At 42.2% G+C, this 17,729-nt stretch overlaps 1 protein-coding gene across 2 annotated transcripts; it reads left to right on the top strand.

Moving 5' to 3' along the window:
- Nucleotides 1-868: 868 nt before the first annotated feature.
- TRIM38 (tripartite motif containing 38) lies at nucleotides 869-16,932 on the top strand. Of its 2 annotated transcripts, XM_037842963.1 has the most exons (8): nucleotides 869-978; nucleotides 1,143-1,374; nucleotides 2,435-2,984; nucleotides 5,249-5,344; nucleotides 6,796-7,026; nucleotides 8,043-8,065; nucleotides 8,161-8,273; nucleotides 15,232-16,932. In XM_037842963.1, exons 3-8 carry the CDS (start codon nucleotides 2,580-2,582, stop codon nucleotides 15,753-15,755), a joined length of 1,392 nt encoding a protein of 463 aa, XP_037698891.1. In that variant the 5' UTR covers nucleotides 869-978; nucleotides 1,143-1,374; nucleotides 2,435-2,579; the 3' UTR covers nucleotides 15,756-16,932. The 2 variants fall into 2 exon arrangements, with proteins under 2 accessions (XP_037698891.1, XP_037698890.1); XM_037842962.1 differs by having other exon boundaries at nucleotides 898-1,374.
- The last annotated feature ends 797 nt before the right edge of the window (nucleotides 16,933-17,729 follow it).

Here is a 17,729-nt window from a genome sequence, read left to right as displayed (position 1 = left end):
ACAGAAATCTAAGTCAAGTGAGGGGGCCAGCTATGTAAATGTTTGGTATTTAGGGGTTGGGTTGGGGTAAGAGGGGAGAAACTTTCCAGGAAGTCAAAATGGCAAGTGCAAAGGCCCTGGAGGAAAAGTTTAATTGATTAGTTCCAGGAATTGCAAGGAGGCCAGGGTGGCTGGGGCAGAGTGGGCAAGGGGGAGAAGTGTAGGCGTGAAGTCTGAGAGGCAGACTGAGGCCCTCTGAGGCCTCAGTTAAGCTTCTTTCTAGGCCCTAGAAAACCAAGTTTACCCGAGAAGATTGTAATTGCTCAGGAGTGCAGTTTTTCTCCTGTGATTATCTGAGGAGCTTGTTAACAGCTGAGTTTCAGGAAAAACAAGCAGGAACTGTGTCAAGACATCCCAAGCCGGACTCTTGTTTCTCAGGGAAACTGTTTCCTGCCTGATCCCCTGGAAGGCTGTTCATCCATAAACTGGGCACTAGCCTCACAAACTCATCCAATCTGAATTCAGGAACATCAACGAGGAAATTGACACAACTAATTTGAGAAGCTGCTGGGATTCAGATGCTCCAAACTGAATAGCTCAGCTGTGCCTCAGAGGATGAGCTTCACTTCAGGCTGCTTTCTGGAACAGTTTGTTGCAAAGTTAATCAGAGAGCTGACAGCGCTACCTCTGGGCTCCTTCATTGCCTGCTCGTAACCAGCGAGTCTGTCTGCCAGGGGATGTTTGGGGCCTCTCTTGAGCCTCCGGTGGAGAGTTTTGAGGAAGTAATTTTTAAATTAGTTTTTTGGCTGTCCTCTGCACTTCAACGTCACTAGTCCCTCTAATATTACGGCCCCGCCTCCCACAGTTCTTTCACTTCTGAGTTTCATTGGTTGGAGTTAACTTCCTCACGCAGGCCTCAGGAAGTGGCAGTTTAGGAGAGGACTAGCAGCGAATATGTGACTGCTGTGTGGGAAGGTTTAGGAAAAGGTCTAGACCAAGGTTTGGAAGAATACGATATGTGTGTGTGTATGTGTGTGTGAAAGCGTTTGTGTGTGTACGGGGGGAAAGGGCGGGTGTTTCCTGAAAAGAGCGCTTCGCTAACGCAGATTCGTCAGGACTCGGCTTTCCGCATCGTAGCCCCGCTCTGCTTTCTCTTTCACCAGACGCCACGCCCACAGAAGTTCCAGGATGCGGTGAGGGAGGGCCCAGGACGGGCACCCCGGGGCCTCAGAAGGAGGGAAGGCCCTTATCCCAGGAGCACAGCACCCCTTGGCAGAGAGGAGCCTCGTGTATCCCGTGATGGGAATAATCTGTCACCCAACAGAAGTCTCCAGATGAAATTCCACGCAGCTCCGAGACACCAGTCCTGATTGTCAGGGGGAGAACAGCTATCTGGTAACTTTAGTTGCATTTCTGTTTTTAATTTCAGGCACTGTCGGTTCAAAGGAAAGATCACTCTCCAAACTTCCTCCTCCACCTCCCAACCAAGTACCCAGGGGTGAGAAGGGACGAACAGGGCTAGGTTCCCGAAGCAGCTGCAGCGGTGGGGAGGCAGACAGGCTTCTTTGCTTCTGGTAACTCCTCAGCTGCCTCTGATTGTCAGGAACTCACTGGTGGACAGTAGGGGGTCCAGCACCCTGGGGCCCCCACAGAGGTCTGCCCCCCACCACTTCCTGTCTCCCCCCATCCTGCCAGTGGATTTGCCCCGTGGATTCTGCCAATTTCGTTTGTTCCGATCACCACGGACTTCTGGGAAATGGTTCCTGGTCTGGAAAAGTGACAGTCACCTCCCTATTTCTGCCGGAGCTCTGCTCCCCAGGAAGCCTCCTGCCCCCCTTCCTTCTCTCCAATATTTGCTTTCTCAGTGCACGGAGAGGAAACAAAAAGGACCGTTTCTTCTGGTTCTTCCGGTTGCCTTGGTTACTCTGATACTGCCTGGGTTGGGTCTCCACTGAGACTATTAATCTGGTGTGTTTTGTTCTTCATGGGATGGGGGAGGGGTAGAGAGAACTGGAGTTGGGGAGTCAACTTTGATTGTCTCAGTGGAATCCTTGATAGACCAAGGATTACCTGAATGTTGCTGCCAGTTACAAGGAGAAATTCTGGTAATAATTATTCTTGATATTCATTAGAATATGAAAGAGTTTTACACTTCCTCACTGCATTGTCTCTCTGGGGTAACTTCTTTGAGGAAGCCTATCTTCCTACTCTCTCCGGCGCTTGGGCCAAGAGAACTTTCTGCAATGATGGAATGTTCTGTATCTGCACTTCATGTAGTCACCAGCCACATGTGGCTATTGAGCACTAGAAATGTGACCAGCGGGGCTGAGAAACTGAATTTTTAATTTTATTTAATTTTAATTAATTTAAATTTAAATAACCACACGCGATTGATTAGACAAGACAGCTAGGTGTTTATGCATCTTCTAGATTCCAATCCATTTATTCTTTCTAGAGAGACAATTTCAGGACCTGTGAAGGCCAGTGACACCCAACTCATCACACGGAGGATCAGCTGAGATGTATTTCTATCACTGAGGAAAATTCTGGCTGCTTCATTTGGCCTCTAGATCCAATTTTGGAGCTTTCCAAAAAAAGTCATGGCTTCAGGCACACCCTCCAAGAAGATGAGGGAGGAGGCCACTTGCTCCATCTGCTTGAACTTGATGGATGAGCCCGTGAGCATCACCTGTGGTCACAGCTACTGCCACTTGTGCATTATGGGCTTCATTAAGATCATGAGCCATACAGAGCCAGAGGAGTTCACCTGTCCCCAGTGTCGGGTCCCATTTCAAATGGAGAGCCTCCGGCCCAACAAGCAGTTGGGAAGCCTCATTGAAGTCATCAAGGAGCTGGACCATGAAATGACATGTGAGATACATGGAGAGCAACTCCAGCTGTTCTGTGAAGATGAGGGCCAGCTCATCTGCTGGCGCTGTGAGCGCACACTGCAACACAAAGGGCACACCACAGCTCTTGTCGAAGATGTATGTCAGGGCTACAAGGTGAGTGGGGGTGGGGGGCAGCGGGCCTTGCCAAATGCCTGGTCTCCACTGCTCCCCAAAACCTGGGACTATTTAGCCTGAAACCCAAGCTTATGGTCCTGAAATGTAGCTTTCATCTTGTCTTCTACAGAATAGTTTGTGATGGGTTCTTGCTGAAGCAAGTCTAGACTGTCCATCCTGACCTTCAGTGGGATGGTTAGACCCTTGTCCCTTTCCCCTTTGGTTATGACGGACTTCTCTCTGCCCTCTAGAACAGGCTACATTCAAACTCATATCTGCATGTTTTACTGCTTCACACGGTGTGTATAATTTGAAAAGCCACGATGAGACAGTCATGTGGCAAAGTCTCAAAATACAGGGGAGAAAGACATACCACCTTTCAGGCATCCTGCAGTCTAGTAGAGAAGGCAATCCAACAAAAAAGACTACCTGGACCCTCCTGTTGGCTAGAACTGCCAGGGAATAGGGAGTGGTACCAGGGAAGCCTTCCTCTAAGGCTCTTGAAGGACACATAGAAATTAACCACACAGAGATATGCAGTAAAGTGAGGGCATTGCAGGCAGAGGGGATCACATGTGCAAAGGCTCAGCCCTGAGAGCTTTCCTGCAGCTTGACCAGTCCAGGGAGTGTGTGTAGGGAAAGGCAGGTGACAACATGGGAAAGAAAGTTGGAGCCCGGAACACTGGTATCAGCTTAAGAGGATCCGAGTGGTAAAGGCCACTGGAGATTTTCATCTGGGTAGTGTTGTCAGGTTTTTGTTGAAAAGATCACTCTGGGACTGAAAAAATAAAATGAATATCAATGAGTAAATTTCAGATGCTCCCAACAAGAAGGGGTGGAGGGGGTAGTTTCAAGCAAGATTCAGGAAGGAGAGTGGAAGGTATTTGGAAATAAATGATTGGTTGTAGAGGATGAAGGGGAGAGAGAGGTTTGGGGCAACAAGTAAGTTCCTCACCCCAGGGCATGTAAGGCAAGCTGCTCTTTGCTGTGATGGAGTGAAGTTGGCCCTGGAATAGTCCTGCTGCCTCATTCCCTCTCTGCCCCGCCTAGATTTGAAGAAAACGTTATTTCCACTGTGGGGCTCTTTGCTCCAGCCTCCATGGCGGGGAGGTGGTCCTTCTTAAGACATGTCAATATTGGCTACCACTTAGCAGACAGCATCTCTTTCTTAAACTCCACGGAGCAGCTAATAATTGTAATGGGAATGTTCACATTTTAACTGTTCCCCCCACCCTCCTGCACATGTTTTAAGAAAAATTGCAATACAGGGTAGTTGTTATAATCACAGATTCAGGAGCCAGATAGGCTGAAATCCTGGTTCTGCTACTTATTAGATCGGTAACTTTGAGCAAGTTATTTAATGACTTCATGCCCCTGTCTGTATACAATGGGGACAATAGCAATCCCCATCCCTGCCAACATGCACATCCAGAGGGTTGTTGTGAGCTTTAACGAAGTTAATATACATACGGTTTAGAAAAACACTAGGCACACAGCAAGCGCAATACAGGCTTTTGGTAAACAGTTTACAGAGTCCCCTTGAGCATGCTTGAGAATTAAACAGTATACTTGTTTGGTATTAGTTTTCCACAATTAGCAATTGGGCTTAGTTTCAGATGCTTTCTATGAAAATAAGAGAAACCATTTTGAAAAATAACCTAAAAGCTTGATACGGATATTATTTTAAATTGGTTTCAAGACACCATTCTGCAAAAGCATATCAGGATTCCCCTCTTCTTGTTAATGTTTTCTGATAACTCCAGTCGGCACCCACGTCCTTCCTTCCTTACTCACTTGTAGCACCTACAAAGTTCCATGCATGCCAAACACTCTGGCACTGGTTATGTTTGGTTTGGCACATTATTTTATAAATCTTCTTTTAGATGATTATTATCTTGTCCCACGTGCTACGTTTCCCTGGCAAGACTACAGTGGTGGATATAGCTCAGGCTCTTGAGTCAGCAGATGAAGGTTAGAATCAGAGCTCAGCCATCTCAGTTATATAGCACCTCAGGCAAGTACTTAATCCTCAGTTTCTAAGCACAGAAGTGACCTTAGGAACCCTGCCCACTGCTCAGGGTTGCTGAATGAATCAAATATAGAACCCTTAACATACTCCCTGCCAAATAGTAGGAACTCAATAAATATTCAGTTATTCTAACGCCTCCTGAGCTCTGGAATTCCTTGTAGGAATAGACATGACTAGGTGCCTAATGAAGAGTTGTCTGATTGAATTGTCTTGACTCCCCCAATTTTTCCTTCAGGAAAAACTCCAGAATGTTATGACAAAATTGAGGCAACTTGAAGAGGAATGTGTGAATCTGATGGTGTTCACAACAAAGCAAATAACTGAATGGAAGGTAAGACTCTTAGTTGAGCTTAACCTATTTTCCACCCTAGAGCTCAGGCTCAAAGGATGATTGGGGCAGAGTACAATGGTGGTTTATTCTCACTAAACTAGACCAAATAACTGACACCCAAAGAAGAAATCAGTATTTGTTTTTATGTCGTGTCCCCTAGTTGTCTACCATGAGAATTTACCTCTAGCTTGGTCAATCCTTCATTGTTAACCAGGTAGGATTCCTCATATCTCAGTCAACAGAAGCAGGGTTGGAGTGCCTGTTTACATAGAACTGGCCTTGACTGGGTTTTGAATTTTAAATGCTTTACCATACCTTTCACAGTGCCAGGTGTGGCTCTCAGCCTTACAGGTTCAGAAACCAACCTTTGGGAGCCCTCTGAGAACAGACTCACTTCATTGTAGGATTCACATTACCCAAACTCAAGGCTGATAAAACCCATTTGATTTATAATGAGGACCATAAACTGTTGTTAAGAACCTACAATTTGCAACTGCAGTACTGTGGGGTCTCTAAGTCTATTTTTACAGCTGGCCATGTATTTCATGGATGCATTCCTTTATGGAAATATTTGTGTAATCCATCAGCTTACAGTCGAATCCCGTAGGCCTATGAGCCATTTTGCCTCTTTTGGGGGTTTTTTCTCCCTCTGCCCTGATCCCTTATGTATTGATATGAAAGTTTAGCTCTCAGAGGACACTGTTTCTTCCTTCATTTCCAAGATCTTGGGCAGTGGGGAGAGGCATAATTATAACTAACGTGGGAGCCCTCTCAATGGAGGAGTTAAGGCTACATCTGTCTCCTATAGAAAAAGCTCCTCTTCATCCTAAATCAATGACCCTTCTATCATAACATCACGGTCATTGAAATACTGCATGAATTGAGGAAGGACTAATGGAAGTGATAATTCTATATTCCCCAAAATGAAAACTGAGCCCCATAAGATATATCATAGAATTTCTGTTAGTCTTCCACATGGGGATGATTATGTTGACCCTAGGCTGCTGCATGACTGTTCTTCAGTTAACCCACGGTAAAAGCTTGCCAAAGCTGGACATCCCCCTTCTGAGAATTGTGGACTCTCCTCCTGTCAGCCTGACTGTTTTAAAATCCAGTCTTTTTTGATGTTCATTACAGGCTTTTGCTTCAAGAAATTCCCTCAGACTTAGAGATGCTTTCTTGCATTCCAAATAAAATGTTTTTTTCTTTATCCTCATAACTAAGAAAGTGCTCAAATTCCATTCTAATTCCATGATAAAATTATCTAGCACCCCACCCCCAACCTTCTCTAGCATCTTGGCTGTCAGGTGAGGATGGAGAATCGGGATGTTTTCTCACATATCTGAGTGCCTGCATCCCAGGCCAGCTCAACAGTGGGAAACATTCTTCCAGCTCGGATGACTCATGGGAAAATCATGCCACAATTGCTGAGCATAATTTCTTGTCTCTAGAAGAATATAGAGACTCGGAGAGAAAAAATCCAGTCTGACTTTCAGAATCTCCAGCGCTTCCTGTATGAGGAGGAGAAGTCTTGTATGTGGAAGCTGGAAAAAGAAGAAGAACAGATTCTGAAGAGACTAAGGGCCAGTGAGGCCAGCCTGGAACAGCAGAGCTGTGCATTAAGGAACCACATCCTGAAGCTGGAGGAGAAATGTCAGGGCTCAGCCCAGGAGTTGCTACAGGTGAGGCTGTGGGCTCGTAGGAGGGAAACGCGGGCCCATTATTGAGTTATTAAGAAGAGCATGCAAAGGAAGCATGGGAAGATTGGCAAGGCCTGCCTACCTTCACTTAAAACTGGCACATTAGGGGGAGTAATTTAAAGTAATGTTTCTTTTAGATATGCGTTGGTATCTTCAGGGTGGACTTCACTAGTCTATAGGGTGCCTTTGTGCTAATTAGAAAAATACACCTCCCTCTGGGTAGACATAGCTTGGTGAGCCACAGCGAACCATGGGGTGACTTTTGCCACTGTTTGCCCCTTGGCGCTATGCCCAGAACCCTGACTGTCCAACTCTCTCCTGAAATATTCTTCCAGGTGAGTGGTGGCTGACAAAGTGGGGCAGCCAAAGTGAATGATGACCTTTTCCCCCAGTGTGCTTGTACTTGGAGAGCTTTTGCTCCAGAGATATTACAGGGCCTTTTTACAGCTGCATGAAGGGCCCAGCCCATTGAGAGTAACACCTCACGGCTGTTACTTCTGGTTCTCCCTAATAGAACTGCTGGTAACACTGTAAGGTCAAGAGGGTAGCATGACTGATACCCACTGCCACCACTTTAGTGACCCAGCCAGAGGCTGTGCATGGAATCACCATGAAGGACTTATGTGATAAATGATCTCCAGTATCAGTTTACTCAAGGAAATTAGATCAACCAAAGCAAGTCTTATCAAAGGGAGCATGGGTACGGCTCCCTGCCCCCTTCCCCAAGCAGACCACAGGCTTGTGTGATTGTGACCATTACAGCCACAGGCTTCAAACAAGGAGGGTAAGAGACTCCAAGGTTGAAAAGCATCCTGCTAGCTGAGCCTCCAAGGGGGCTGGGATGGGAAGCAGTTTCTCTGGATATCAATCTATACCTAAGGCTGGGGTTGTACTCTTTACCTCTTTGGAAAGAGGGATATTAGAGAACAGCCCCTAAGGATAAACCTGATGGAAAACTGATGTTTCCACACTCACCTTTTGTCTTTGTTTCTCTACAGGATGTGAAAGACACTTTGAGCAAGTAAGTCTTGGGTGAATGCTGGAAGGAAGAGGTGGGGTATATAGAGCTGAATGGAAGGCACCACTGAAGAAGTCTTGGGCTTCTGCTTATTCTAGGAGTTGGGCTGTGAAGCTGGAGACACCAGAGGCCCTGTCCTTGGAGCCTCATACTGAGTGCAATGTTCCTGAACTTTACTGTGATGTGAAGAAAATGCTAAGGAGCTATCAAGGTATGTAAACTCAAGAATCACTAAATACTGTGGCTGGACGGGAACTCTGGCAGTCACCAAGTTCACCATCCATCCCTTGGCAGGCACATGGCCAGAGAGGTTGTTCAGTTATTTAGGTGGAGCTGAGTACTCCCCAGTGTTTTGACAGGGGCAGACCATACTGGTTGTCACATCACCTGTTTATTAGCTGTGCGACCCCAGTCAACTAAACTCCCATTTCCCCATCTGAAAAATGAAAATATCAGCAGTTTCCATGTCACTGGGTTGTCATGAAGATTAAATGCATCAACAAATGTAAGGTGCAGGATGAAGGCACATTATGGTATTATTAGTATTTATTTACTGTTATTATTTTGGGCAACTGCCAGAGCAATGCAGAAAATAATAGGTAAACATTATGGGCTGTGGTTCAAATGGTTTTAGAGACTTGACCCAGATAACACAAGTGGTAAATGTTAGATTTATAAACAAAACCAAGATTTACCAACTCCAAAGCCTGAGCTTCCTGCTCCCTTGATTCTCTTAATCAGTGCTTGCTGTACTTCCACAATCCCTTATCCACAATTAAAAAATTCCAAAAGCATTCCAAAAGCATTCCCAAATGAAAGCAGAGTTCATTTGGCGACAAAATCTGACCTAACCTGAAATGATTTGCTGGCTATATTAGTTATCTATTGCTGCAAATGAATTACCACAGACTTAGTGAGTTAGCATACAACGTACATATTATATATATATATATAATCTTACAGTTTCAGTGGGTCAGGAATCTGGGTCCAGCTTAACTGGGTTTGCTGCTTCGAGTCTCCTAAGGCTGCAGTCAAGCTGTCAGCTGGCTACCTTCTCAACTGGAAGCTACACTAGGGAAGAATCCACATCCAAGTTCACTCAGGTCATGGGCAGAATTCATTTCCTTACATCTGGAGGCCCATGGCTTCTTGTTGCCTGTTGGCTGGAGGCTGCCCTCAGCAACTTGTCACATGGGCCTCCCAAAAGGGCTACAGTCTTCTTCAAAGCCGGCTAGGGAGTGAGAATCTCTAGAGTAAGGCTGCTAGCCACATGGAGTCTAATAGAACAAAATGTAATCACAGGCATCACATCCTGTAAGCTTTGCTATATTATGTCGGTCAGGATCCATTCAAGGTCCTGCCTACATCAAGGGGAGGCATGACCACCAGTAGGCATGACCCTTGTGTTGTCCACCAGTGGCCAAACCTGAACTGCCCCGATGTGGCTATTTAAAATCTTTGTTTATCCCATTTAGTTTGAATAATTGCATGTTTTGCTGCAAAAATGTTAATGTATTTGATTATAGACCCTGATGGGAGTGGACACATAATTTAAAGCATATGCATTTATTACCTTTATAGCATCAAAAATATTGTGAATTATAAATCCTATTTGGCCCCCTGGGTATCAGGTAAAGGATTATGGACTTTGTGGTCTGTTACCCCTCGTATTAACAACAACAAACAAAGACAAAAACGCTCTGTATTTGAGTAAAGACACCAGGAGGGAAAAATAGGATTTCATGTTAAGTCATGTGCAGATGTCAACTGAACAGATTTACCTACTTTTATTTTTGCAGAAGGCATTACAACATGGTTCAGGCTACCCTGCTTCATAAATGTGCTCATCTTTTAACTAGATATTTCTCCTACTTCTTTTTGAAGCCATTTTTCTTAAAAATTTCATTACAAAAGTGATACAGGCAGATTGCAATTGGCCAAACAATATAGATGGATGTAAAAGGAAAAGGTCAAGGTTTCTTTCACCCCTCTCCAATCCCTCATCTCCAGGTAATGTGAACAAACATGTAAGATATCGAATGTGTCTTCTCATGCCACTCATCACTTTTTAAAGCTGCCTGATGTTCCATAAATATACTATAATTACTCACAGAGCTTCAGGCCATTTTCAAAACTTGGATATTGCAACGTTGCCACAGCCAACTTCCTAGGTCATGCTGGTGCTTGCATCTCTGTAGGGCACATATGTAAAACCGGGATTGCTGGGGTGGTTGTTAACCTCAGTGCCCGGTACCAGGTTACTTGTTCCAGCATTGCCATTTGCAGTCCCGCCAGCACCAAAAATAACGGTTCACCATCACTGAGCATTCTTTCTGGCCAGCAGATTAGATGAGCTTCACAGGTGTTATCTCATTTAATATCACAATTGTGTCTGCAGGAGGCACTTTTACGAGCTACTCTTTATAAATGAGGAAAGTAGTCACAGAAATTAAGTGACTGTTGCAGGGTCCCATGAGCAGGGGGTGGTAAGTCAGGCAGTGTCCCTACACTACCCACTTTCTGAACCACTCTGCGATGTGGCAGAATATGGTTAAGATGGGTTTTTAAGTTGATTGCCTGTGGAGTGGGCATTGAGGTAGTGTGAAGTTGATTTTTGTTTGTTTATTTGATACTCTTACAAACAATACTATATGAACATTCTTGTCCATGCTTCTTTGTGTCCTGTGAGTGGTTTCCTCTAGAGTTATACTTTGGAGTGGGCATACTGGGATGCACATCTTCAATTTACTAGATACTGCAAATCTTGAAATTGTTCCCATTTATTCTCCACCAGCACTATCAGCACTCCCACTGCTCCACATCTCTCCAAGTCTTTGCTTATAATTTACGTTTTTTGACAATCTGATGGTTTGAAAAGGTGCTCAATTGTGGACTTAATCTGAGCTTCTCCAGTTTCCCTTGTGGGGCTGAACTTCCTTTCATACGTCCATTCATCCTTCAGGCTTCCTCTTCTGTGATTTACCCACGATTTACTGGGAGTTAGTAGTTTTTGTTCAGGTTCTTTTCCTTGTTGATTTGTGGGAGCTTGTTAAAGTCTCTGTCAGTTACATCGGTTAACAATATCTTTTCCTGTTATATGGTTGGCATTTTACATTTTCATTCTCTCTTCCAATGAACACATTTTCAAATTTTGAGTAGACACTATCCTTCACAGTTTGTGACTTTTGTATCTTGGGTGACAGAGCCTCTCTGCCTTAAGGCCATACAGATATTTTTCATTATACATTCTTTTAAAGTTTTAAAATATGACTTTTCTCATTAGGACTTTAATCCACCTAGATCAATTTATGTTTTTGGTGGGAAGTATAGATAACTAATTTTCTCAGCCCCACTTAAAAGTTTGTCCTTCCCCAGTGATTATTGATGTCCCTTCTGTCACAGATTTATTTTCAGGATATGCGTGTCTCTTCTGGTCCATTGGTCCATGTTTTTATTCCTGGGTTAATACCCCATTGTCATAAATTATTGACATTTTATAATAAATCTTTGTATCTGTTAGGACATATTTCCTCATCTTCACTGGTCCTTTTTAAAACTGTCTTGGCCTTTACACTTCTAATTTCTTTGAAAAACTGTTGAGATCGAGACTGCATGTGTTAATTTTCAGTAATTTGGTGAGAAGTACATTTATCTCTTCATGAACGTGGAATATTTCTTCTTTAATTTAGATCTTTAATATCTTTCAGTACAATGTTACAGTTTTTCTTAATGAAGTAATTATATTTTATGATTCACCTTAAATTTTTTTATTGATATTGTAAATGTAAAAATATCTACAATTTGGTCTGTTATTATTTATACTATTTTGTGCAGGGCTTTTGCATCTATGTTCCTAAGTAAGAGAGATCTGTAATTTCCTGTTCTTTGGAAAATTTGGTATGCGATTGGCATCATCTGTCCCTTAGCTGTTTGGTAGAATTTCTTGTAAAACTGACAAGATAAATTTTTGTTTGATGTATATGCCTGCTTTATTTTCTGTGGGGAGATTTTTTTTTTTTTATTAAATTCAGTTTTATTGAAATACATTCACACACCATACAATCATCTATGGTATACAATCCACTGTCCACAATATGATAACATAGTTATGTGTTCATCACCACAATCTATCTCTGAACATTTTCCTTACATCAGAAAGAACCAGAACAAGAATAAAAAATAAAAGTGAAAAAAGAACACCCAAATCATCCCCCCCATCCCACCCCATTTGTCCTTTAGTTTTTATCCCCATTTTTCTACTCATCCATACACTAAAGGGGGTGTGATCCACAAGGTCTTCACAATCACACTGTCACCCCTTGTAATCTACATTATTATATAATTGTCTTCAGGAGTCCAGACTGCTGGGTTAGAGTTTGGTAGTTTCAGGTATTTACTTCTGGCTATTCCAATACATTAAAACCTAAGAGGTGTTATCTATATAGTGCATAAGAATGTCCACCAGAGTGACCTCTCGACTCCATTTGAAATCTCTCAGCCACTGAAACTATTTCGTCTCATTTTGCATTCCCCTTTTGGTCAAGAAGATACTCGCAGTCCCACGATGCTGGGTCCACATTCATCCCCTGGAGTCATATTCTGCATTGCCAGGGGGATTTACACCCCTGGGAGTCGGGTCTGTGGGGAGATTTTTAACTATTGACTTCATTTCTTCTAATGCTGTGTTTGCTCATGTTTTCTTCTTCTTTTGAATTAGTTTTACTACAAAATATTTTTCGATCAAATAATACATTTTGTCTAACTTTTCCATTTTATTAGCATAAAGTTCATCATAAAATTCCCTTTATATTTAAAAAAATTCTATATTCATTGTAATTTTACTTTCCCTTTTTTTCCCCCTTGATAAACCTTGTCAGAGGTATGTCTATTTTATTAGCCTTTTCAAGAAAGCTCCTTTTGGCTTTTTCTTTCCTATTGCAATCTTGTTTCCTTTTATTTTGTTGACTTATTGTTTAATCTTTATTTTTCCTTTTTAAAAATTTTCTTTGGGTTTCTTTGTTTTCTGCTTGGCACAATAAGTTTCAGCCTTTCTCTTTTTTAAAATAAGCATTTAAAGGCTATACATTTTCCTCAAAATTCTGTTTTAGCTTCATTGTATAATTTGTATATGTAGCATTTAAAAATTTCTCCATTCTAAATATCTTCTAACTTATGATTTGGAAATGTTTTCTATTTCCTGATATTTGTTATGTTTTTAGTGATTTTTAAATTATTGATTTCTAACCTAATTGCATTAAGGTCAGAAAAAATGGTCTGTGTGATGTAGATTTGTTGAAATTTATTCAGACTTGCTTTCTGCCTAGTATTTACTCAACTTGTAAATGTCCCATCTCTGCCTGAGAAAAGTGCATATTCTTTGCTTATTAGTCACTGAGCTTTATATATTTCTATTAGATTGGCTTGTTAGGTTCAGATCTTCCGTATCTTCAGTGTTTTTTGTCTGATCTAGCAATTGTGGAGAGAACATGATCTCCCACGATGGTTGTAAACTTGTCAATTTCTCCTTGTAATTCTGTAATTTTTGCTTTGTTGCTTTGAGATTATTTTATTAGTGCAGGTATGTTTAAAATTGTGATCTATTCCTAGTGAATTGTACATTTTATCTTTATGAGTTTACCCTCTTCAACCATAATAATGCTTTGACTTAATATCTTTTGATATAATTATACAATTATATTATCCAACTTGCAACCTTTCTGGATCTTTTTTTTATATGTCACTTATAAATAATATATAGGTGGAATTTTAAAAATCCAATTGACATTTTGTCTTTTAAGTGGCATTACCAACCTATAAACACTCTAATTTCTCAATTTGGATTTTCATGGATCATTCAGGTAGTCTAAACTGAAACCCCAGACTTTTGTCAGAAAAGGCTTGTGATAAAAGTGGCTGAAGGGAGTTTAATAAAACAGGCCATTTGCAAAGGCAAGGAGCAGGGTAATCAAGGAACAGTGAAGCACCCAGGACCAGTAACAGACGGACAGTTGTCACCTCTGTGGGATCTCAAGTGGCAGGTGGAGGGAGCTGTGCCTCTAAGAGTGTATCACCAGAAGCAGAGGAATGTAGACCAAATCATATCCAGTAGGGAGGGACTGGGATATTAGATACTCCTAACACTACTTCTCTCTGCCCTGTTGTCTCCTTTAATGCTTCCCAATGCCTGTAGCAAACAGAAGTGGAAAAGGAGGGCAGCTTGTATGTCCACAGAGGTCAAGTAGGTCTCTGCCTACTTGAGCAGAGAGCAGGATGCAGAAAGGTGGGACTGGTCTGGAGGAGCAAATGGCGATCATTCATCCCAGAGAGTGTGTCAGAATACTCTGTTTCCCTTATTGCCACAGCCTACCTGATCAGTGATTAACCCAGTAACAGTGTTTTCTTAACTCTTTTACTAGAATACCCTATTACCATTTTTAAAAATTTTTTTTAATGGCATTGTTGACCAATATCTCACTTGAGTTTATCTTTTTTTTTTTTTTTTTTTTTCTGTCTTACTTGACTGTGGCCAGATAATTTCATACACATTACCTTACACTAATCCCTGTTGGATATTTTCTGAAGCAAGGAGTAAGTGCTTACATTTTAAAGTCGTGGAACTGGGTGTGCATCCTGAGGCCTGGGTAAGATTCTGGGTCCTCCAATAACAAGCTGTGACATTAGCTGAGTCACTTTCCTTCTCTGATCCTCAGTGTTGCTGACTATGAAATGGAGATGGGGAAGGGCTACTTTCTGCTCCAATATTCCGTGAGTCCCACAAGGGAGAGGGTGGGCTTTGGAGAGGAGACTAACTATTATCTACTCTGGTTAGTGCTGGGCCTTGAGTTCTCTGAGTGACTAAGGTAGTGATGATGATGACAATGTTATTATTCTTCTTATTATTATTACTACTGACATTTAGCAGGCACTTTCCATGTGCCAGAAATTATATCAAGCACTAAACATACACTGGCTCCACTCAATCCTTTTACCACCCTCTGCCACAGGTCTGATGATTTCCATTTTATATTTAACAAAACAGGCTCAGAGAGTTGAGTGACTTGCCTAAGCTCACACAGCACATAAGAAACAATGCTTGGATTTGAACGCATGATGGCTTTATTGAAAATAAACCGTGTTCTTAACACCAAAAATGTTGTCTTTCTCTGCAGTCGGTGTGACTCTGGACCCAGATACAGCTTACCATGAACTACTTCTTTCTGAGGATAGGAGACAAGTAACCCATGGGTCCCCCCAGGACAATCTTGATGCTTCTTCTAGGAGATTCAGTGCCTTCCCCTGTGTCCTGGGCTATGAGGGCTTCACCTCAGGAAGACATTATTTTGAAGTGGATGTGGGGGAAGGAACTGCATGGGAAGTAGGGGTTTGTTTGGAAAATGTGCAGCGAGGCATGGACATGAAGCAGAAGCCTGAGTTTGGGTTCTGGGCTATTAGGCTGTGCAGAAAGAAAGGCTATGTAGCGCTTACTTCTTCCCCAATTTACCTTCATCTGACAGAGCATCCTCTGCTTATGGGAATTTTTCTAGACTATGAGGCTGGAGTTGTATCCTTTTACAACATGACAACTGCCTCCCACATCTTCACTTTCCCCAAGGCCTCCTTCTCTGACACTCTTCGGCCCTATTTTCAGGTTTTTCAGTATTCTCCTTTGTTCCTGCCTCCTCCAGATGAGTAAAGAAAGGAGCACAGTTTCCCTCTTGATTTAACCAGCAGAGAGATTATGATGTAAATCCTGTCAGGGCAGAAATGTGGCCTGTTCTTCACTGCTATTTCCCCAGCACCTAGAACAATTCCATGCTTACAGTGGACACTTAATTAAACATGCAAAGAATGAATGGGTATTAGCTCTGTAAAAAGCCCTTACTAAATGTGCATTGAATGAATAGTATAAAGACTGTAAAGCCTGAACTGGGAAAAAGCGAGATAGCAGTGGTGATCATCTGTCATTTTCTCTGTCCCTTTTCAATGGGTTCAGGGCTGCAATTTCCAAGATTTCTTGAGTGATGTGCAAGAAAAGCCAATGACTACCCCAGAAGTTAGGAGGCATCTTCCAGTCCATTTTGAATTCAAGTGGGAGAGATGAAGGAAAGCTGAATTGTCTCTGCCAACCTCATAAAAGAGGAGGAAAATCAAAATAGCAGAGTCTTTTCCAACCAAGATGTGCTGATTAATAATCTAGATGATGTATTAAATCCAGATGGCTTCCAGACCTAGTAGGCTCTGCCTAGACAATATCCAGGTAAAGTTTAAGAGAAGGGTTAAAAGTGGCTGTATTAGTCAGTATTCTCTAGGGAAACAGAACTAATAGGAGATATCTGTAAATATGAGACTTTATAAAAGTGTTTCATGCAACTGTGGGGATGCATGAGTCCAAATTCTTTAGGGCAGACTGGAAACTCCAGTGAAGGTTTTCAATGAATTCCCCAGGAGAGGCTGGCTGGTTGAAGCAGACAGAAATTCTCTCTTCTGACTGTGGAATTTATCACGTCTCCCTGTAAAGACTTCAACTGATTGGATCAAATGTCTCTCATTGCGGAAGACATTCCCCTTAGTTGATTATAGAGGTACTCAGCCATAGATGCAATCAACTCAATGATGATTCAAGTCCATGAAATGTTCTCACAATAAGTTAGGCCAGTGCTTGCTTAACCAGACAACTGGGCACCATCATCTGGCCAAGTTGACACATGAACCCAACCATCCCAGTGGCTTCAAATGGGAAAGAGAATAAGAGTAAAAGCAAATTCTGAAGGGTGACTCAGTTCTGGAAAATAATTTGATATATTTCAGACTGTACTAGAGTCAGTTGTCTTGAAATATTTTTCATCTCAATAAATACTTATTTGCTGGAATGATTGTTGACAGTCTTTATTATAACCTTTAGGAGTTTATTCTGAAAACTGCATTCCATGTCAAACCTAAATTATCATATCAGTATGAACCAATGGAAGGACAATAGTGAAGGCAGCCAATATATAAACAATACTAACAATGACAAGAAAAAGCCATTAGATGCTAAATTTCATGTTAATTTATGGTTGAATATAAAAACTGATGTTTGCTGATGTTGAGGTTCTCTGACATCACTGTTTATATAACTCTTTCTTAAGAAAAGTAAATGGGACAATTGTCCATGCATTTTTAAGCCTCTCCAGATGTCAGAGTATTTCCAGTGCAACAAGGAAAATGAACACATAATGACTGCAAATTCCCCTCAAGAAGTCTCTCTAGGAATATGGGAAATGAAGCAGAAGAGTTCTGTTTATATGTCAGAGGCGTGGTTAGGCATCCACTTCTGCCCAGAGGAAGGAACAGAAAAGGTAAATCCATCACCCACATTCCCCAGCCTCAGAGGCTGGGTTGTAACTAGCAAGAAAGTCCAGTCTTATCTGTTGGGGGACCCTCAGCCTGACAGTACTGACTCAGTTCTGGGCCTAGAACCCACTGAATAACTGAGAAACTTTGAAAGAGCAATCTGAATGTTGCTAAGCTAATCTCTACTTCTTGGAGTCCTACAGTCCTGTCTTCTCCAAGTGTGGTCTTGCCAGTGAGAAGAAGGATCTCTAACATTGGCAGTACCGTGTTCAGAGGAAATTCTATGTGTTTGAACACTTAAGACTGCTGAACAAGAAGGCATTTGACTAAAGAA

Source organism: Choloepus didactylus, chromosome 7 (genome assembly GCF_015220235.1).
Source record: "Choloepus didactylus isolate mChoDid1 chromosome 7, mChoDid1.pri, whole genome shotgun sequence".
Lineage (NCBI taxonomy): Eukaryota > Metazoa > Chordata > Mammalia > Pilosa > Megalonychidae > Choloepus > Choloepus didactylus.
Note: the sequence above shows the minus strand (reverse complement) of the source record. Positions and strands in the feature narration are given on the sequence as shown.

Bases quoted from the DNA above. Each gene is read 5' to 3' on its own strand.
- TRIM38 (XM_037842963.1), top strand. From the start codon at position 2,580: ATGGCTTCAGGCACACCCTCCAAGAAGATGAGGGAGGAGGCCACTTGC. The intron at 2,985-5,248 runs GTGAGTGGGGGT...TTTTTCCTTCAG, and splicing joins ATGTATGTCAGGGCTACAAG to GAAAAACTCCAGAATGTTAT. The intron at 8,066-8,160 runs GTAAGTCTTGGG...TGCTTATTCTAG, and splicing joins GTGAAAGACACTTTGAGCAA to GAGTTGGGCTGTGAAGCTGG.